This window comes from Tachysurus vachellii, chromosome 1 (genome assembly GCF_030014155.1).
Source record: "Tachysurus vachellii isolate PV-2020 chromosome 1, HZAU_Pvac_v1, whole genome shotgun sequence".
NCBI classification, from domain to species: Eukaryota; Metazoa; Chordata; class Actinopteri; order Siluriformes; family Bagridae; genus Tachysurus; species Tachysurus vachellii.
Window position 1 is genome coordinate 16,803,784 of NC_083460.1, and position 21,420 is coordinate 16,825,203.

The 21,420-nt window shown below is 39.2% G+C and overlaps 2 protein-coding genes and 3 non-coding genes across 6 annotated transcripts in view; 2 read left to right on the forward strand and 3 right to left on the reverse strand.

Moving 5' to 3' along the window:
* Positions 1 to 2,065: 2,065 nt before the first annotated feature.
* kpna4 (karyopherin alpha 4 (importin alpha 3)) lies at positions 2,066 to 13,875 on the forward strand. The gene is made up of 17 exons (XM_060875023.1): positions 2,066 to 2,306; positions 5,407 to 5,451; positions 6,057 to 6,146; positions 6,237 to 6,266; positions 6,577 to 6,629; positions 7,393 to 7,488; positions 7,622 to 7,707; positions 7,990 to 8,076; positions 8,549 to 8,718; positions 8,897 to 8,941; positions 9,078 to 9,209; positions 9,512 to 9,640; positions 10,269 to 10,373; positions 10,516 to 10,587; positions 10,762 to 10,924; positions 11,118 to 11,212; positions 11,490 to 13,875. Exons 1-17 carry the CDS (start codon positions 2,238 to 2,240, stop codon positions 11,586 to 11,588), a joined length of 1,566 nt encoding a protein of 521 aa, XP_060731006.1. The 5' UTR covers positions 2,066 to 2,237; the 3' UTR covers positions 11,589 to 13,875.
* Positions 13,876 to 15,568: 1,693 nt separating this feature from the next.
* trnat-agu (transfer RNA threonine (anticodon AGU)) lies at positions 15,569 to 15,642 on the reverse strand. Its single transcript has one exon. It is a non-coding gene; the product is annotated as a tRNA-Thr (tRNA).
* Positions 15,643 to 18,538: 2,896 nt separating this feature from the next.
* Positions 18,539 to 18,612, reverse strand: trnat-agu (transfer RNA threonine (anticodon AGU)). Its single transcript has one exon. It is a non-coding gene; the product is annotated as a tRNA-Thr (tRNA).
* Positions 18,613 to 19,089: 477 nt separating this feature from the next.
* trnat-agu (transfer RNA threonine (anticodon AGU)) lies at positions 19,090 to 19,163 on the reverse strand. The gene has a single exon. It is a non-coding gene; the product is annotated as a tRNA-Thr (tRNA).
* Positions 19,164 to 19,266: 103 nt separating this feature from the next.
* trim59 (tripartite motif containing 59) overlaps positions 19,267 to 21,420 on the forward strand; it is a 3,488-nt gene continuing 1,334 nt past the window's right edge. Inside the window, exons 1-2 of one of the 2 annotated variants that reach the window (XM_060875048.1) lie at positions 19,267 to 19,325; positions 21,136 to 21,420. The exon at positions 21,136 to 21,420 is cut by the window's right edge and continues 1,334 nt beyond it. In XM_060875048.1, coding sequence (XP_060731031.1) covers positions 21,143 to 21,420 — 278 coding nt within the window. In that variant the 5' untranslated portion in view covers positions 19,267 to 19,325; positions 21,136 to 21,142. The remainder of the gene's footprint in view (positions 19,326 to 21,135) is intronic. The other variant, XM_060875050.1, reaches the window with a different exon arrangement.

Consider the following 21,420-nt stretch of genomic DNA (forward strand, 5'->3'; position numbering starts at 1 on the left):
ACCTAATATTTTTTTAAGGGACAAGGTTTTTAAAAAAAATCACATTATTTCTGATCTGAAGATTTATTAAAGCTTTTTTCTCTTTTTCTCTCTTGTAGGTTATTTTAAATACAGTGACACTGAACATGATGATATGACATCATACTATGTGATCAGATAACATGTGTAGGTGTATTTCAACATTTTATGCTCTTACAGTTGTGTGAATAATCGTGTGAGCTCATGTTATACCATATGAGGGGTCTAAAAGCTATGTGATTATTTGCATGTGAAAATCATCTGATTTGCAATGCAGTTATAATAAATACTAAAATCACTGATAGATAGATAGATAGATAGATAGATAGATAGATAGATAGATAGATAGATAGATAGATAGATAGATAGATAGATAGAATTTTTAATTGTATATTTGCACTGGTCACTTTGCAAATCTTGCATTAGTGTACAATTCATGTCTCTATTCTTGTTTACATCCAATTGCTTTTTTTTGTAAATCTTTATGTTCACACACATTATTATTCTCATTATTATTCATTTTATAAACTTTGTTTCCTATATTTATGCTTCTCTATTACTATTATTATTATGCACCAACACACCAAGACAAATCCCTGTAGACCCTACAGTACCTGGCAATAAACCAGATTCTGATTCTGATTCTGATAGATATTTAATCATCTCACCTCGAGTGTCGCCTCAAGCAAAAACAGAGTCAGATCTATGAAAAATAAAATGAAATAAGCAAAGTTCATGAAACACTGAAGTTGAGGATATAATTGTGGTCTTTTTTATTTTTTACACTAAGCTATTCGCATGGATGTCACTGGTTCTTATGGTGGTTTTGTGTAGCTATTTTTTTACACAATGAAATCATCTGGGGCACGGTGGCTTAGTGGTTAGCACGTTTGCCTCACACCTCCAGGGTTGGGGGTTTGATTCCTGCCTCCGCCTTGTGTGTGTGGAGTTTGCATGTTCTCCCCGTGCCTCGGGGGTTTCCTCCGGGTACTCCAGTTTCCTCTCCCAGTCCAAAGACATGTACAGTATGGTAGGTTGATTGGCATCTCTGGAAAATTGTCCGTAGTGTGTGATTGCGTGAGTGAATGAGTGCCCTGCGATGGGTTGGCACTCCGTCCAGGGTGTATCCTGCCTTGATGCCCGATGGCGCCTGAGATAGGCACAGACTCCCCGTGACCCGAGGTAGTTCGGATAAGCGGTAGAAAATGAATGAATGAATGAAATCATCTTAGGGTGCCAGCTTAACTAAAACGTGCATGTGTAAATAAATGAGATTTAGAGATTTAACCTTCCTCTGAGATGTTTATAAATTTATTCTAATAATAATAATAATAATAATAATAATAATAATAATAATAATAATAATAATAATAAAATAATAATAATAATAATAATAATAATAATAATAATAATAATAATAATAATAATAATAATAATAATAATAATAATAATAATAATAATAAATACAATTAATTGATTAATTAATCAATTAATTAATCTATTAATTAGTTAGTTAGTTCGTTGATTAAGAAATTAATTAATTAAGAAATAAAGAATAATAATCATCATCATCATCATCATAAAATAAATAAATAATAATAAAAAATACATAATAATAAAAAATAATAATAATAATAACAACAACACCACCAACAACAGCAACAATAATAAAAATACAAATACATAAATAAATACATAAATAAATAAATAAAAATAAATAATAATAATAATAATTATTAAAATTAATTAATTAATAAAGAAATAAATCAGCATCATAAATCATCATCATCATAAAATAAAATAAATAAATACTAATAAAAATACATAATAATAAAAATAATAATAACAACTTTAATCCCCTGGTTTTTCCCAATTTGTAACTTCCTCCTTATATAAAGGCTGAATTTAAATAGCTTCTGCCTCCCTTGTTCTGTTCCCTATGTGTGATTTGGACCAGGCCCTATGTGGGTGTTTAATGGTGCAGCAGGGAGACATTTGGGACACTTTGTATTGAAGTGAATGGGACACTCACTCGCCCTAAGGCTTCTGACTGCACCCATACCACCGGCATTCCCGGCATGCACCGCGCGGCTATCACTCGTTAGCAGAAAAAAATAGTCCGGTGTTTAGCTGAGGTAAAGTGAGCGGGCTGTGTGAAGGATAGTCGAAGAGAAATTTCCCTAATTTTCCTCTTAATCTATAGCTATATATCAGCAAACATGAACGACAACGAGAAACTGGACAACCAGCGACTGAAAAACTTTAAAAATAAAGGTCGCGATTTGGAGGTAAGTGAGTTAAACGGAGCCGTAACGCGTCGTCGTGCTGCGGGTTGTGACGTCGGTCACAATTACAGCCGATTAACGCCTTTACATCAGCTCACATCTGCGTTTATTCACACTTTCTGACCAACTTGTTACTTTTAGAAATGTTTATAAGCTGTAATAATCTCCGAAACCTTGTGATTCAGCTGAAACCGTTATGCTAGTTAGCATGTCGCTAACCCTTTCCCTTAGCACGAAGGTTCAAATCCCCACATTTATATAAATATATTTAAAAAACTACAATCTATTTATTATGTACTAAACGTGTACTGGGATGTGACGTGTTAGTGTATTATTAGTGCGGCTTTTACTTGTTTTCACGTTTTGTTCTGATTAGCCAGATTTAGCATGCTAACTCCTAGCGTTAGCGTGTTTAATTAGTATTTTATTCCAATATGAGACGTTTTTTTCACGAGCAAGAAGTTAAACAAACTAATAACCGCAGTTTTAACTAGTTTATTCTTGATAAACTATCACATTTAAAGTTCCCGTTGTGTCCGTTTAGCGTTCAACGTTCTTTTGGCCTACGATAAATAATCAGCCCTGAAACAGCTAAAGTTAGCATAGCTTGAGTGGCCCGAATTAGCAATGTAGCACAGCTACGTCTTGGCTAACATTATGTAAAAACCTGCTATTTCACAAGATAGAAACCAAAACTCATTAGTTACGCTGATGTTTTGACCTAACTTATTAAATTCTCGAAAAAAATTAAAGATCAGCGTGTTAGGGTTGTTTAAGTCCTGACTAACTAGCTAACCAGGTTAGCAACTCGTTAGCTCGCTACCGCATTGGTCGTGGTTTTGTACCTAGTATCGTTCATTAACCGTCTCGGAAAGCGTTTGGTGTGGAAGAAAGAAAGAAACACACATGACAAAATGTCCACGACATTAAGGCGTGGATTAAAAACAGTATTTATTTACTGGATCACGCGGATTCTAGATGGTTCTACAGTCTTGTGTTTTAAAAACGGAACAGGAAAGTGTTCTGGATGAAGAAATGACTAAAGACACTTCTACTTCAGATAGAAAGTCGTGCTGGTTTAATATCCACCACATCATGTCCAAATACCGCGACTGAATCTCATTCGTCTTTCTTTTCCTTTTTGGGAACAGAATGTCCTCTTGTGTGCAAAGTGCTGCTGATGTTTAAACCAGTCTTTCGTACCTGTCCTTTAATTGTTAGACACCGACAAGGGTTTAAATATATAATACCCCCAAAACATGAACGTTTTACTTTTTTTTTTATAAAGTTATTACTCATCTTGTACTAGTCTTATGTTCATCCAATCAAATACTCTATAGGACATTTATGTCCCACCCCTCAATCATTAATGTGCACTGGGATGGTTATTGCTTTAATGTCGGTGTGTGCGTTCTTTGTTTTGAGAACGAATATGGATGCAAATTATCCGTTCCAAGTACGGTAGAATTTGTTCTGGTTTATTTCTAGAGCTACTGAATGATCTATAATGTTGGAAAGGGACACTGATGATGTGGGACACTGGAACGTCTCAGGTTAATTGAGAAGAGATTTAGTTTTTATGCCATTTGGGCTGGTCATCTATGTGTCAATGCATAAAATATTATTGTTTAAATATACCCCTACAATTCTCTGTCCCCATCACCAGCTCATCCAGAAAAGAGGACCTTGCTAAACCTTTTGCTGTTTTCTGTATTCAGCTTGTACACAAATCACCAGTTTGATTTGATTAGATTCAGCACTGATATGATGTGTTTTTAACACTTTTTGGTAACTCCACACACACTATCTGAGTTCCTAGTGCAAAGGAAAATGTCACAATGATCAATGCGAAGTTGTGGGGACATTAACAAACTGTCTGAACTTGGTTATCCATGATCACATTTTTGAGCCTACATAAAGCACACAAACTAGGGCACGATGTCCCCGTTTTATTCTTTTTATTTCCAGCCATGCAAAAAGGTCTTCAGGATTAGACACGTTGTCGTGCATGTTCTCTAACGTTACTTGGCACCCGTTTAGTCACAGAGCAGTGATTGCTACCACTTAACGACCTGCATGGGGCGGCGGTGAAACCCGTAGTTATCGTTTCAAGTTAAACCACTTGGTCAATCTTTTGTTTACCCGTATATAAATTAACATAAATAATCAGCTGATTAGATTTGTGAACGGGTCACTTCCTCCTCAGCTGAGACACTCGATCGTATCAAGGTGGTGTTGCGATCCTGTTACGTAAGTTACGGATTCAGGCAACATTTCTGAATTTGTGTTTGGTGTTGTCCCTTGAGTGATCACTGCATTTCCGAGAGGTCTGTGTTCATGAACATAGAGAAAACAGTTATTTGGGTTAAATATAAAGAAACATCAGTTCATGATGATCATTTTCAAAAAATTGCCAGAGGAAATGCAGAAGAACGGTAAATCTGTTTATTTGCGCGTTTACTAGGTGCAAGCTAGTTATTGACCTTAAATGATACCTAAGATCTAAGGTTATCAAGATTAACTTCATGTCTTAAACCTTATTATGCAGTTTACTTTATAGGAGGGGATGTTTGAACTGGAGATAAAAGAATAAAGCCTATGAGCACTTGGATGATAAAGCCATTACACAGATCTACCATCTGTCTTTTTAGGCTCATTCGAAGCCAAGTCTTGGCTTAAAATGATCTTCGGCACACACATTGTGCCGCATGCTGCAAGGGCAAAAATCAGGGTTCAGAGCACCAGAATGTACTGCAAATGTCTTCGCAAACTTATTTCTGTTTTGAGATTGTAGACTTTTTGATATTCTTCTTATACTTTGCTGCTTTTCAATTTTATAATGGTCTGCGTAAAAGTGTAAACGTGGTGCAGATGATCTGCCAAGCCTGCTTCAGCGACGTGTATGTGGGAACATCAGAGTTAAATAGAAATAAATAAATAAGTGGGTTAAAGCTTCATGTAGTATTGGCTAATAGATTGTCTTCAATTGATGCTTCTGTCTGAACAACATTCCTGCATTCTGAGAATTTCATATTTTTATTTATTTATTTATTTTGCTTGTTTGTTTTACTCTTTGAAATCGATCTCAATTTCTCTTTCACAGACGATGAGAAGGCAGCGCACAGAGGTGGTCGTCGAGCTGAGAAAGGTAGATTTCATGGAGTCCAATAGCAGTTATGCAGTATGCCAGGAATAAAACGTTACTTTTCCAGTAACAAAATGTACAGAAGTGTCATTTCTCTCTTGTGACCGTATTAATGATTTCACAATACTTTGCCATACATGTCCCTGTGTACGTTGTTACTAACCCTAACCCTAGAATATAAACTTAGGATTTATATAGATCTCCTTCTGTCCAATCACTGTTAAGTAATCCAACATTTTAATATATATATATGGCTGTAAAGATTACCCGGTACAAGTACTGCTGTCAGGGCGGTTTACATATCAACACTTCCTCTTTGTTGCATTGGGGCTATCTGGGTCAGCGGCATTTTGTGCTGCCATAATATTTATCATGGAAGGCAGCACAAGGATAACTGTAATCTAAAGATCCGTATTTTTTGGTGGGATCGTTGCGTGTCCCTCACCGCAGAGGCTTTGTCATATATCTGAATTCAAAAACAAATATCCCTCTGACTGAATGATAGTTACATTGGAGTATAATTGCAATGTAGAACCAGATATCCTGAAAACGGGAAGACCCGAGTCAAGTGGCACTGAGCGCATCTGATCGTCTGCACTTTTTTGTAGAATAAGAGGGACGAGCACCTCTTGAAGAGGAGGAACGTGCCACATGAGGACATCTGCGACGACTCCGACGTCGATGGAGATTTCAGGACGGTAAAAGCTGTTTAAAACCTTCTGTTTAAGTCGCCTCAAGCACTGATCATTATGGCTTATCCTGTTTTCTGATTTTTTTTTTATTTTCAGCAAAACACCTCATTGGAGGCAATTGTCCAAGTAAGTGCTTGCTGTAAATTAAAATGCAATATTCATGTGACCGATATAGTCTCTCTCTCGCTCTCTCTCTCTCTTGCTCTCTTTCCTTTAAACAAGACACTAATGTGAATGTTTCAAATGTGCAACACTGCCCTTCAGTACACATTTAAATAAATGGAATTAGCTTCAGTACTATTATTGTATGCAAGTATTATAGTCCAGTGTGCTGATGAAGAATGGCGGTGTTTATGATCACATGCAAACCGGTAACGTAACCTTTCGCCGTCTTGTTAGTGTTTTTATTTAACGTTTCACTTCATGTCTTTTCCAGAATGCCACCAGTGACAACCAGGGTATTCAGCTGAGCGCAGTGCAGGCTGCCAGGTAAGAGAGATCCAGCGAGGCACCCGAGGGCTGCTTGTATACCGATTTACAAAGAATCCGCTCTGTTTCCTCTCGCACTTTCACTTGCGTTTATGAATCAAAGTATGACTGTTGTAGACGTCACGAATTCAATAGTTAGCACAGTAAGTAAAAGTGAAAGCGCCAAAGTGTATTTGACAGACTGTGGCCTGATCCAGTGTTGTCTCATTCTGGCATCTATCATCTATCTATCTTTCACCTATGAGCTATAGTGTCCTGTCATTGTGTGTAAAAATATCATTTTTGGTCTGATTAGCATCTTCACAGCTTGCTAAACTGTGTCCAAACCTTTTAATAGTCCTGATTTAGTATCTTTCGTACTGATTAATATGTCTATTAAAAAAATGTTCCTGTTAGCATCAGCACTACTTAAAAATTAGTAAAAAAAAAGAGTAGCGTACACTGCACATGTATCAAATGAAAAGTTTGTCTTTGCAATAGGGTGCATGAAAGTCTCATGAACCTGCTTGACCCAAAGGCAACGAAATGAAAAACCGAGAGCTCGGACACATAATCTGTTATTTGTCAACCCGTGATGATGTCGGTTGCATTGTAATACAGACTGAAGCACAGATTCACTAATCTGCTTTGCATTTGTTTTGGCATTGCCTTACCTTGTAAGTGGTGCTTTGAGTACAAATCTCTTTGTAAGGTTCATGCTAATAAAGTGCGTGTCTGCTGATTAGTCTTTGCACTTTCACAATACTTTACATTTGATCCCTAGGAAACTGCTGTCAAGTGATCGCAACCCTCCCATAGATGATCTGATAAAGTCTGGTATTCTGCCTATTCTTGTGCACTGCCTAGATAGAGATGACAAGTAAGACTATAACCTTGTCTTTTTTATTTTATCCTCAATATATATATATAAAAAAATACACACACACATAATGTGTATATATAGCTCTTTTGTAAATTCAGAGCACTGAACCTTTTGCCTTTTTGTCCTAAAGTCCATCTCTGCAGTTCGAGGCAGCCTGGGCTTTGACCAACATCGCTTCAGGCACCTCGGAGCAAACACAAGCAGTGGTGCAGTCCAGTAAGTGCATTTTCTTTCTTTCTTTCTTTTTTCTTCATTAATGTTTTGCATAAATGTGTTATCTGATGCAACATTTTGTGTTGTGTTTGGCTTAACTCAGCTTTTTTTGTTACACTGATAAATTTATGGTGGTGATCAGAGTTTTGGGGAGTTTTGAAAGATTTTATTTTTTACAGTGTTTGCCTGATATGACTCATCCTTGTGAGAGACAGAAATGTCTGAGTCATTCATTCTCTCTCTTTCTCTCTCTCTCTCTTTTTCTCTCTCTCCCTCCACACACAGATGCAGTTCCCCTGTTCCTAAGGCTGCTCCACTCTCCTCACCAGAATGTGTGTGAGCAAGCGGTGTGGGCTTTGGGCAACATTATCGGTAAGTCCCAGGGTTCACCACCTGTGTCTGTGAGCCACCCGTCTCTTCATGAACTTTCTCAGTTGTGCAACATTTTGGGGAAAACCCTTTCAAATTCCTTTCGCTTTTATTTCAGCAGAAATTCTGTACTGTTTTCTGGGACAAATATTTTAGCTTATATGAGAAGCTCAGGTAAAGTACAAAATGACTGAATTAATAGACAAACCATAACCGTTAATCTGAAGCATGTTGCGTTCCGAAGCCTAAAGTAATATTTGTACACGTTGTCTAATATCGCTGTAAGCCGTTTCTCCAGAGAGAAACGAACCCAAGCTGCCAAACCGACGTTCCGTAGCTATTTGGCTCACAATCATACAAATGCTAATACTTTTAAACCTGGCAGTTAAACACAAGGTTTTAACTTCTGCAAGATGCTCAAGAGGTGTGTTTTAGTAAGCACCACTGGGCTGATTCAAGTGTTACGTTCTCCTAGGTGATGGACCCCAGTGCAGGGACTATGTAATCAGCCTTGGTGTTGTCAAGCCTCTGCTGTCCTTCATCAGCCCATCCATTCCCATAACCTTCCTGCGCAACGTCACCTGGGTCATGGTAAACCTGTGCCGTCACAAGGATCCCCCTCCACCCATGGAGACCATTCAGGAGGTACGTCTGGGGTGGCCGCAGGCAGCTACTCATTACATTTTAAGATAAATTTAATGCTGAATAAAATATATTCGACAGGAAGAATATTTGCATAGGATTGAAATGCATAAATATTTTAATGCTTTCTGTATTGTGGTTATTTATATATATATATATATTTTTTTTTAAATTTGCACAGATTCTGCCTGCCCTGTGTGTCCTGATTCATCACACAGATGTCAATGTAAGTTCTGTGTCCCGATCCATACGCCGAACGTTGTCGTTTTGTCCAATCTTACGTGTCTGCGTGTATCCCTGCATGTATCTGTGCATTATTTTGTTACACCGAGTGTAATATAAGATGTGTTGTGATTGGGCAGATCCTTGTGGACACAGTGTGGGCTTTGTCTTATCTGACCGATGCTGGCAATGAGCAGATCCAGATGGTCATTGACTCTGGCATTGTTCCTCACCTGGTGCCCCTCCTTAGCCACCAGGAGGTCAAAGTTCAGGTGAGTTAAGTGCATCGGCAAATAATAATAATAATAGTCTTGACAGATAAGAGCTCATTGCTTTATCGGTGTACCTTTTGATGCTCATTTTTATTAACGAGTCACAGGTCAACGTTGTGGAGAATCCAGGAAACAAACGAGTCCCTTATTTTATTTATAGATCAACTATAAGCAGTCAAAATTGAAATACAGGTCGTCAAGTTGATGAGAAAATAGGGCGGTATTGAAAAGTGAGCGTTTCAGAGGCTAAATGTTTTCTCCTAAATGTCTTTCTCTCTTTTTTTTTTTTTTTTTTTTTTTAGACTGCAGCTTTGCGTGCAGTGGGGAACATCGTGACCGGCACAGACGAACAAACACAGGTGGTGCTGAACTGCGATGCCCTCGGTCACTTCCCTTCCTTGCTCACGCACCCCAAGGAAAAAATAAACAAGGTACACACCCATTTTTAGTGGCTATTTGTTTATTGGGTTATATTTGAACACCTATTTGCATAAAGACATTTCAGTCTTCGTGTTTGTCTCAGATACGGTATCGGAAATGATGATATCGGAGACTCGGCACTTGTGTGTGTGACTTTGATTAGCTTTAATACATGTATCAGAAGTAAGTGACACCCTGGATGAAGATCTCTGGATGAAGGCACCTGAGCTATATAGATCTAGAGCTGTCAGGTTAGGGTTTAGTTTTATGGTTCACAGCAGGATGGTATGCAGTGTTTAAAGGGTGGGTAAGGAGTTTTTTTTGTGTGTGTGTTTGGTTTGTTCAGCTGATGGACTGGGAGCACTTAAGACCACTGAGTCACTGCAGAAAAAGGAGTGCATCTGAGGCTCATCACTTAAACAGAGGCTATACTGTGATCGGGCTGATGATTAAAGCCTCAAAACTGCCCCCATCCATAGCGCCAAAAGTGCCGCTGTCTCGCTCAGGGGTTGTGACTTCTCTCACAGCTTCCTGCATTCTGATCCAATGCCGTCCTTCTAAACGTTAGAAGCTTGAACAGAACAATTACGCACCATTATGTCTACAATCCAGTAACCTGAATTAATATCTCTCTTCCAGGAGGCAGTGTGGTTCTTGTCCAATATCACAGCTGGGAATCAGCAGCAGGTCCAGGCTGTTATCGATGCCAGTCTGGTGCCCATGATCATCCATCTGCTCGACAAGGTGCCTGTATCTTTATTCGTTCAGCTTTTTATATATATATATATATATATACATACATATTTTCTAGGTATGTCCATGTGTTGCGTTAAAACACGTAACATTCAGTTACTATAAAGGTCTAATTTGTAATTTGCCATCACAGGGAGACTTCGGCACTCAGAAAGAGGCAGCTTGGGCCATCAGTAACCTCACAATCAGTGGCAGAAAAGATCAGGTAAGCCACTGAGAATCGTTTGTCGTTTATGTTTAATCGTTGACCATTACAACCATATTTCAGCATGCACAGAAGAATGTAATGGTCAGGTGTCTGCAAACCTTTTATCTATGTTGTGTTAAGTGTTCTGATGGAACAGGGATTGAGCTCCAGCAATGCGCTCTTCCTCTCTAGGTGGCGTACCTGATCCAGCAGCAGGTCATTCCACCTTTCTGTAACCTACTGACAGTCAAGGACGCTCAGGTGGTGCAGGTGGTTCTGGACGGACTGAGCAATATTCTGAAAATGGCCGACGAAGAGGCAGAGACCATCGCAAACCTGATCGAGGAGTGCGGAGGTGAGGAACAAATAGCACGGTCCGGAGCACGTCGCATTTTAAAATCTCAAATCCGACGCATCGGATGACGCTGAATAATATTCTGTAACAGCGAATGAATCCATGCCACATAAACTCGAGGTCTTTTGAACGGAATGTTTTTAAATGGTTTTAAATCTATCCATCTAATTTATCCTTGTTCTTTTTTGCTCAGGACTGGAAAAAATCGAACAGCTACAGAATCACGAGAACGAGGACATCTACAAACTGGCTTACGAAATCATTGACCAGTTCTTCTCGTCCGATGATGTAAGTATCGCTTTTAGAGATCTGAAAGACTTCAATGTTAATGAATGTGGGGTTAATGCATGTACCCCAGGATTTAGGAGTGATTTATCATTCTTCTGATTTACTTCATTAATCACAGACCCAGTTGTTTAACGAGGTCCCTGTCTAGGTGTATAATAAGAGGGGATCAGATATTAATAAACTATTAAAAAATAATAGTCTTCAAATAAGTACTTTAATGTCACTCATTAGAGAAACTAAGGGTTCGGTAATCGAGTCGTCGTTCATGTCTCCACAGATCGATGAGGACTCTAGTCTGGTTCCAGAAGCCATCCAAGGTGGAACGTACGGATTTAATTCATCAGCCAACGTGCCAGCAGAGGGATTCCAGTTCTAGAAGGGTGACCTGAAATCTGAAGATTTGTTTGCGATGCAGCACTCTAACATGTACAAAAAAAAATAATTAATTAGGAGAGAAAGAGAGAAGCGCGCGAATGTGAGAAATTAGATCCATTGTGCTTGGCTCATGGGATCCATGGCTGCATCTAATCCAAGAGAAATTGTGTGGATTTCGTTTGGCATCCTGGCATGAATCCAGTCCAAATGAAGTTTGTGACGGCGAGTGGGTGCGAGTGAGAGTGAGTGGGCTACTAAATGTTGCAAAAACACAACCATCTACACCGAATGCGTTCAGAGAACATTTCGTGAAACGTCACACCAAAACCGGGACGTGTCTACCAAACGAGAACAAAAGCAAATCGGCACAACAAACAAACAAAACAAAAACGAGACGAAACGATGTTGCAACCAAGCAATTGGAGGGAATGACACAAGAAAACAGACAAAACCTCTGAACAAGAATCTACAAGCAAACAAAAACAAACAGCGGGAGGTGACACACCGGTTGCCGTCTTTCCTCCCCACAATGGGCCCCGCTGCGAGAGGTGTGTGCGAGTGAGCCGTTTTTGCGTATGAATGTATGGACCTGGGGCCGTGGGCGCGGAGCTTACCTCAGAAATCTCTAACTTTCGGCGCACGTCGATCCTTGACTGCGCTACTTGTGCAAAGTCAGCAGACGAATGAGTGTGTTTGTGTGCGTGAGAGAGTGAGCGTGCGAGTGCGTGTGACTGACTGGAGGGTGTCAGACAGGGCTGAATGTGGACGCATGTGGAGAGTCACCATCAAAATAACGAAAGGAGCGTTAATACAAAAGTAGTATGGAAAATCAAATAAAGGAAAAAAGAAGTAAACAGCAAGGGTGATGCGGTTGAGCAGAAAAGAAGAAAAAATTAAAAACTTCGAAAATAATTAAAAAAAAAAATTTGTCAAGCAACAGCAATGATTTAGAAATTACAAAAAAAAAAAAAAAAGACATCAGGTTTTTTTTTGTTCTCTTTTCTTTTTATAAAACGACACTGGACTAGACTCTTAAGTGGAGAAACGGAGGGCCGCCGTGTTTAAAAGTGATGAACTCTGTAGCTTTTGGGATTTGCTTTTAGTCTCCAGTGTTTTACACTTTCTTTTCTTTTTCTTTTTTTTTTTTTTCCTTTTAGCTTCCGTATATATTTTCAGTGTTTGTGTAGAACTGCAGTTTAACCCTTACAGTCCCTAAATACCACTGTACTACTGTAGTTTTGCCGTTTTTTTTTGTTTTGTTTTTTTGTTTTGAACCGGTTGCAAGCTCCCGTTCTTACTTTTCAATACTCTGTATTACTCTTCTGCATGATATTTGTTTTTATTTTCCTTGTAGGTTCTCAGTAGAGCCCTCGCACCTTCTTTGGTGATAATAAACGGAGAAATAACGGCCATTTTATGTAAAGTCGTGAACATTTCGGTCTTTACTTGTGCTGAATTGCAACATAGTTTTATAGGTTTTTACTTCTGTTAACAAATTCTTTTTTTTTTTTTCTTCTTCTTCTTCTTCTTTTTTATTTGTAAACGGCTTTTTATACATCATGTCTCTTTCCCCCGACCCCTTACTCAACTCTCAGTAGCCACCTGACCCGATTCAGCCAAACCTGTTTTGCGTACACACCCGAACACAGCGTGCGACGAGTTCAGATTTAGAGCCGACACGACTGTCCCGTCAAACTATATGCATAATACAATTACAATTCCTTTTTTTTTTTTTAACATGTGTGTATATATAGATAGTCCTAATTAATGTCAATCCACATTAGAGGTGTTAATCCTTCATGATAGTTTCAATGATTTTGAAATAAATGACCTGCCTCTTATTTTGGGGTGTTTTTGGGGCTTTTTGGGAGAAGACGATTTTTCGTAGCGTGACAACGCTCCAGCTCCCTGAAATCTCTGGTGTTCTTCAGACTGCTGTCTGGTGCCTTCTTTCTAGAGCACAAGTAAAAGGAGAGAAGAAAAAAATGCATGAACAAAACAGTGATGTTCTCGAGTATACGATATTGTCCTTTTTCCCTTCTGAGTCCTTCGTTTTTCTTTATTTTTTGTGTTTAAAATTTCACGCCGTAGACACGGATTACTCTTTGTGGTCATAACCTTCTGTTGGACTATTAGGGTGTATGAGCAGCATTCCTCAAAGATGCGATTTCATATGTGCAGCATTAGCAAAAATGGGGAAAACATTACAAATTAGATGATTATGCTTAACCTGTTGACCGTATGACTGCAGGCTAAGATTCTTTGATGAAATAAATATTGAAACCATCCGTTTTTTTTCTCCTTCGTGTTATTATTACTTTCCGACCGAATTTGTTAAATTGCTTAATTATTTCCAATAGTTTTATTTGTATGACACTTAACGATAGACGTTACAGGTTTATAGAAACCCAGATGTGCGTTAGTGAGTCAGAGGCGAGCGGCACGGACGCGGCACGAGGAACGAACGCCGAAGAGGATGCAGCGTCTCTTCTGTGTGACACCGACGAGTGAGTTTATAGAAGAGTAGGTGTAGTAGAGTAATATGAGGATATACAATGTGTTTCCTAGAGGATGTTAAGCATCTAAAGGAAAGTGTTTAGAAAGTGTTCTGGCAGTCTTTATAATTACAGAAGCAGTTCTTGGCTACAGCACTAGTGTCCAGGTCACATCCACTGAATCAAGGGTAAGACTAGGGCAGAGTTATCAATGCAGGAATTTCCATAGCAACAGAAGGTGAGTGATAAAGGAAAGTGTAGAAAGTTACACACACACACACACACACGTCAAGTTCTCAGGTTTCTATCTGAGCACTGCTATTGGCTGTAATAAGCCTCTTTTGACTGTCATTCCTAAGCCCTTGTCGACTGGTAGGCTACTTCATTGTAGAGACGATCTCACTGTTTACCTGAGTTGACATTTGAACCCAAATATCTCTAGTTGGTGAACCTGAGAATTATTTAACCCTTTAAGAGAGGATTTTATAAATATCTTTACTAACTTCCTAAAGCTTATTTTAACTTAACATAAGCTGATAACATGGAGATCTTCTCTTAGAAGGATTGAAATACGCTATAACAATTATCTGTGATTCCGTCTGAGGTTCGATGCGAGTGCTTCAGTAAAAGACTCCACAAGGAGCTCTTTCTAATTTCTGATCGTTTTTATCGGGATGCAAACATCCCTTCGAAAGAGCGGTTTATTTTGTTTTGCCAAATTCTTCGCTAATTAGTGAGCGTGAAAGATTCACAAGCGTTTCCACTATTCGTAACGACACACAAATTACAGCAAGTGTCCGAGCTTTCTGTCATTTTTATTTTAATGCAGCTGCAGCGTTTTATAAAGCTTTCAACCTGGTAAAAAAAGAAAGGGAATTGCACGGGGTTCTTGCCGTCTTCATACAGCCGGGTATTCGCTCAAGCAGCATGCTTTCGCAAGCCGTTTCTATATCCGCAATATTTCCAAGTTGCTGCTAGTACAAGTAGTTGAACGCAGGATTTAACCGACCTGTACATTTCTGTGTAGATAGTAATCCCTTTTTTTGAACTGCCCTTGTGATTAGGTTAGGTTTCTATGTTGCCACCTGTTTGTCCTCATCAGGGCTAAAGTTACATCAGGGTTCATACGTTGCAGCGGGAAAATAAACTAAACACAGCTTAGCACCTTGACTTTACACATCAGGGAGACTTATGGTTTTCACAGGACTAAAATTAGACAGCATGCCACTGCCCCAAAGGTGTGTAAAGTGTATTTGTGCTCCCACACGAAAAAGAGCTTATGAATAAAGCATTAGGTTTTGGGCTCCAGTTTCCTGGGATGTGAACAATCCAGTGTCCCGTACAGAACACAAAGCTTTAGACCCAATAGTGAGAGAGTGTTTGAACCAATTATCTGCTACACTGGTGAAGTTAGAGAGTAGAACTAGCAGTAATGTGGTCTTTTCACCCAGAGAAAAGGAGTCTGTCTGACCAGACCCATGTAGCAAGGCACTGCTGGGATTCGAACCCAGGATCTCCTGTTTACTAGACAGGCGCTTTAACCAACTAAGCCACAGCGCCTTGTAGTGTATTCATCAGCACTCTTTTTCACACTCATGTCATTACGTCCCTAAAGACGTGAAATTTCTCGTTAGATAGCGTAAATAAAGCTTACAACAGCTAGAAGACAGTGTGCACTTCATGCAGGGACACAGAGCCGATCCTGACCTCCCTGGGGCCCTAAGCAAAATTCTGCTAAGGGGCCCTTCTACTTGACCCATGAGCCATGTACTGTAAACCACTTGCCACACATTCACACTTGACACCCCACTGCTCCCACTACAAAACTCCCTCCTTTTAAAAAAGTTTACTCCATCTCTCGGTCAAAGAGTAAAACAATAAGAATTAAATGACGTATAAACAAATCTTTATTGAATGGAATATTTTAAATAGAATTTTGAGTTGAATATTAGCAATTGAATTTAAATGTAATTCCTGATATCAAAAATATGGTTACTACTAGAAATCACACTCTTAATATTTACATTTTAAGTATTGAAAACTGAATTATTAAATATATCAAAAATCCATACTATAAACATTGTCATTTAAGAGTGCTATCACGCTACTTTTTGTACTGGTCCCCACACAGATGTTGCTGCTGTAAAGCGCGCGTGTCATTTCGTGCACGATTGCACGCGCATATGAACGCATGTTCACGCGCGGCACGGTTATCGAGCTGCCGTTTATAAACACTGTTGCCTTTGGGCGTTTATTCACGCGAATGTTCACGCAATAAATTGTTGTGTGACAGACAGGCCAAGAGATGCACTATCAGCACTGCACAGCTAATTTAGCTAGTCAGATAGAGACTAGAGACAGAATCACATCAACTTAACTTTATTGTTATTTGCTCTTGCTGACATCAAACTTGAAGAGAACACAAGTTTACCTGATTCCTTTTCTCGAATTTCACTCTCATTTTGTTTCCTTTTTCTCTTTTCATGGCCAGATGGATAGCTCCGCTTCATATTGTCATCTACACAGTAAAATTAACACGCGCTGTAAAATGAGGCAGGGGAGGCAGGGCCTTGTGTAATTTGCGGGGCCCTACGCAACTTGCGTAGTGAGCGTATAGGGCCGATCGGCTCTGCAGGGACATTAACCATTTTGAGTTACTCCTTAAAAACCTACTATGTCCGTTCTTTGAGAAAAACTCGACTCGTCTAAAAAAAACATGGATTCAGTGGTGCTGCTGACATTCCAACTCAGGAGCTCTTGTTTGCTAAGCAGAAGCCTAAGCCATAGCAACACAATGCCTTAGATGGTTATCTCACCTTTCCACTGTATCTCAGAACAAACTAGTTCTGCACGTTACTACTTGTTTTTATTCTATATGTACATCTAAAGGATTTAGATACCGTGCAGAGTTCATTCAAAGATCACATCCGAAGAGCAATTACATTACGGTTTCATACCAGCAGATCATCATGAGTGTGTGAGATAACCGTGTGTGTGCTTGCAAAGACATTGTAATCGTGTCTCTGTATGGAGACTTTAGGAACAATTTGTCATACTTAATACTCCGTACAGACCTACAGTGCTCAATCAATCCAACTCACCATATATCAGATATGGATAACTATCAGAATCAGAATCAGGTTTATTGGCCAAGTGTGTTCAAACACACAATGAATTTGGTTCCAGCCGTTTGTGACACTCAAATGTACAGACATAAATAACACTATACTATACATTTAGCTTGGACTGTACAAGACAAGACAGACAATGTGAGACAATATAGACAGTGTGAGTATTAAATATGAATACAGAATATATGGCTCAGTTATGTACAAAAAGTGTGAGAAGTGCATGGTAGTGTAAATAACAATATTGTGCAGTATTGTGCTTTTTTGCAATATACAGCAGCAGAAGTGTGTAACGTATACGGATGATGTGATGACTGACAGTTCTGATAATGCAGTACTTATAGATATGAAGCAGGGAATATAATTACGGTGAGTTGTTAATCAGGGTGATTGTCTGGGGAAAGAAACTGTTCCTGTGTCTGGCATTTTGGTAAGCAAAGTTCTGTAGCGCCTGAGAGAAGGGATGAGCTGAAAGAGCTTGTGTCCAGAGTGTGAAGGGTCAGTGGTGATTTTTTCCTGCCCATTTTCTGGTTCCTGTATCGAACAGGTCCTGGGGGTGGGCAGGGGGGAACCAATTATTTTTCTGCTGTTTTTACTGTGCATTGTGGTCTGTTTCTGTTCTGTTTTGTAGCTGCACCAAACCAGATGGTGATGTATGTGCACAGGACAGATTCAATGACTGCAGTGTAGAACAGCAACAACAGCTCCTGTGGCAGACCAAACTTCCTTAATTGACGTAGAAAGTACATCCTCTGGTGGGCCTTTTTGATGGGAAGTTTATATTGCACTTCCATTTCAAGTCTTGGGAAATGTAGTGCCCCAAAACTTGAAGGCCTCCACAGATGACACAGGGCTGACTGCATTGTAGCACCAGGCGCTTCACCTCCTGTTGCTATGCAGACTCGTCGTCATCTCGGATGTGACAGATTAGCACAGTATCATCTGCAAATTTCAGGAGTTTAAAAGTTGGGTCACTTGAAGTGCAATCAATAGTATAGAGGGAGAATAGCAGTGGGGAGAGGACACACCCCTGAGGAGCGCCAGTGCTGATTGTCTGAATACTGTCTAGTCTTACCTGTTGTTTCCTGCCTGTCAGGAAGCTGGTGATCCACTGACAGATGGTAGAGGGTATAGTGAGCTTTAGGAGTTTGTAGTGGAGAATTTCTGGAATTATTGTATTAAAAGCTGAAGTTAGATGGCAAGACCTGCACATTTTGTCACTTTGTTTATTAACTTAGACCTCATCATTATTTTTGTCTAGTTTGCATTAGTCCTAGTATTTACAATACATTTTCTTCCATAGAGAATGTTTAAAGACACAGTACTAAAGGCACTGCTGGGATTCGAACCCAGGATCTCCTGTTTACTAGACAGGCGCTTTAACCAACTAAGCCACAGCACCACAACTCATAGATCATCGTGGGACCTTTCCACCGAGACTCTTACCTATTAAATGATTAAAAAATTACTATTAATTATAAAATTAATAAAATTACCCTGGATAAATAAATGGCTGATGTTGCATGGAAAACAAAATTTAACAGGAAAATTTGTGTAAAACCTGATGTGTGATTCATTGGACGTTACATTGGTGAACTTAGACCGTGTGAATTGTGCTTAAACATTGATCATTTTTGACTAAACCGAATGTTGAATGTTAAAAGAATGAAATGTCTTCAATTCAAAGTTTTACCAAGAAGCTGTGACGTTAGCTGTAAACTATTGTAAATTCTCTCTTCCTTTATTGGAAGGTTTTAGAAGTAATGGCACACGCTTTATGGAGGTGTTTCTGATATCCATGTCCTGCTGGTGATGAGAGATGGTCATGAATCACTGGATTGTACTCAAAACAACCCTCTTACACATATGGGGTCTTGAAAGGCACTGCTGGGATTCGAACCCAGGATCTCCTGTTTACTAGACAGGCGCTTTAACCAACTAAGCCACAGCGCCGCGTGTAAATACACTGCTGCTGCAGTAACTGCCGTTTGGTTCAAACCGTCAAATAGAAAGCTGTGATTGGTGGAAAGTGTTAGAAACGCGCATGCGCCCTGTGCACCAGCGGGCAGTTAGTGAGAGAGGAGCAGCACGCGCCAGGGGGTTGTTACTGCTCAGGTGGGTAAATAAAATATATTTTACACATATTAATCACACTATCCGGTACAGTACGGGCATTGTCTTTATTGTCTTTACTTCTAATAAATCTAAACTAGTATAAGAAATATTCAGGACATGGCAAACGTTTAAGTTGCAGCTTTATTGTTTGTTAATAATAATACCCACCTTTATTTAATGCAGTCTGTGTAGAACAAGTATATAAACAATAATTAAGCGTTATAACACCTGCAGTTACTGAATAACAAGGAAGCGGTAGAGTTTCATGACGGGAATGGCCCTACGTCACTTCCGCCTAACGCTCGATCTCACTTCCACGTTGTTTTAGATGTTTTGGTCACGGCACCAACAGGGTAGTAGTGGTGTTTATCTGTGGGTTACGTACAAGGGTGACTCGGGAAACAGACTGTAAACAAACCCCACCAGTTCATTTGATCTAATAGGACAGAATCCAGTTGTTCTTTAAATGTAACATCGACCTGAAGCTTAAAGCTGAATGTTTTTTTTACACTGAATGTTTAAGTTGTAATAGAGGAACAAAATTATTGGGTTTGTTTACCTTCATTTATACATTTACACCTACAGGAGAGATCATAGATGGATAGATAGAAATCTGTCATTGCATAATTCAGGTACACGGCAACGAAATGCAGTTTGGCATCAACCAGGAGTGTAAAGAGATGCAATTGTGTAAATAGACAAGTGCAGATATACTGTATATGTAAACATATGTACAGTATGTAATATATATATATATATATATATATATATATATATATATATATGTGTATTAAATAAATATAAGGCTATAAGATGCACATGAATAAAATAGTGCAGATGTATGTATAATTGTACAGAAGTTATATACAGTATTTTTACAGTGTTCTAACGGTGTAGTGTAGAGTTCAGTAGTGTGATGGCGGATGGAAAAAAGCTGTCCCTGAACCTGCTGGTTCTGGTGTGTATGTTCCTGTATCTCCTTCTTGATGGAAGGAGGTTAAACAGTTTGTGACTGGGATGTGAAGTGTCCTTGATGATGATGTGAGCTCTGCGCAGACATCTGCTGTGGTGAAGGTATATCAAGTATAGTATATTATTTCCAGAGTATATACTGTATCTGCCCCCTTGCCAGTTGTTCCCTGGCTAAAGAATTAACACCAGGATGAAGGAGAACTGAGTACATAAATTCAAACGAATGCAGATTGCGGCTCACGTACAGGATTGTTTTAATATTTTTTTAAGACCGATCCCCCGGTGTAGCAATATAATCGCAGTATTCATCTTCACATGTCCTGCAGTTTTACTGACAACCAAATGTATGATGTTGAACAGATGTAATTGCTTATAATCTGCTGGGGGTAATTTAGTTTAAATTATAGATAGATAATAGTATTGAATTAGCACTTCAGTGTTCAGTAAACCACATGATGAATAATCTGAGTATGGCTTGCACCGAAATTTCATAGTAGTTCAGGATTTAAAAAATTCTAATCGAATTTTATTACCAGGGACTGCAAGTGTAATTACAGCATAGTACTAACCGAGCAGACCTCAAACTGCAAACACAACACTGTACTAAAATAGCTTTTAACAGTAAGGAGACAACACGATTGCTGTCATGTCAGATTGTTTAGATGCTCAGAAATAACACAAATCTTCTGTCTCGTTAATAAACGTACGCAGGGGTCCGTTTAGTCCTCTAAATTAACACAGGCTTAAATTTTCATCACTGTTATGCTAGCATTCACAGCTCTATGATTTTAGAGCATTGGTGTTAGTCTCAAACTCATAAATGTGTTTCCTAATATAGAAAATGAATGAAGGACCAAGATTGGATTCTTCTTTCTGGGTTTCAGGAGGTGTTTTCTCAGGACATTGGCACCAGTAGCCCACTGGTTATCGTGATTATGGAGAATTTGGAGGAGGATTTGACATGCTCCGTATGTTATTCCCTCTTTAACGATCCACGAGTACTACCCTGCTCCCACACCTTCTGCAAAGCATGTCTGGACAATGTGCTCCAACTCTCCACTAATTTCTCTATCTGGCGGCCACTTCGCCTGCCGCTCAAGTGTCCCAATTGCCGTAGCATGGT

Bases quoted from the DNA above. Each gene is read 5' to 3' on its own strand.
- kpna4 (XM_060875023.1), top strand. From the start codon at position 2,238: ATGAACGACAACGAGAAACTGGACAACCAGCGACTGAAAAACTTTAAA. The intron at 8,077-8,548 runs GTAAGTCCCAGG...ACGTTCTCCTAG, and splicing joins GGCTTTGGGCAACATTATCG to GTGATGGACCCCAGTGCAGG. The intron at 10,588-10,761 runs GTAAGCCACTGA...CTTCCTCTCTAG, and splicing joins TCAGTGGCAGAAAAGATCAG to GTGGCGTACCTGATCCAGCA.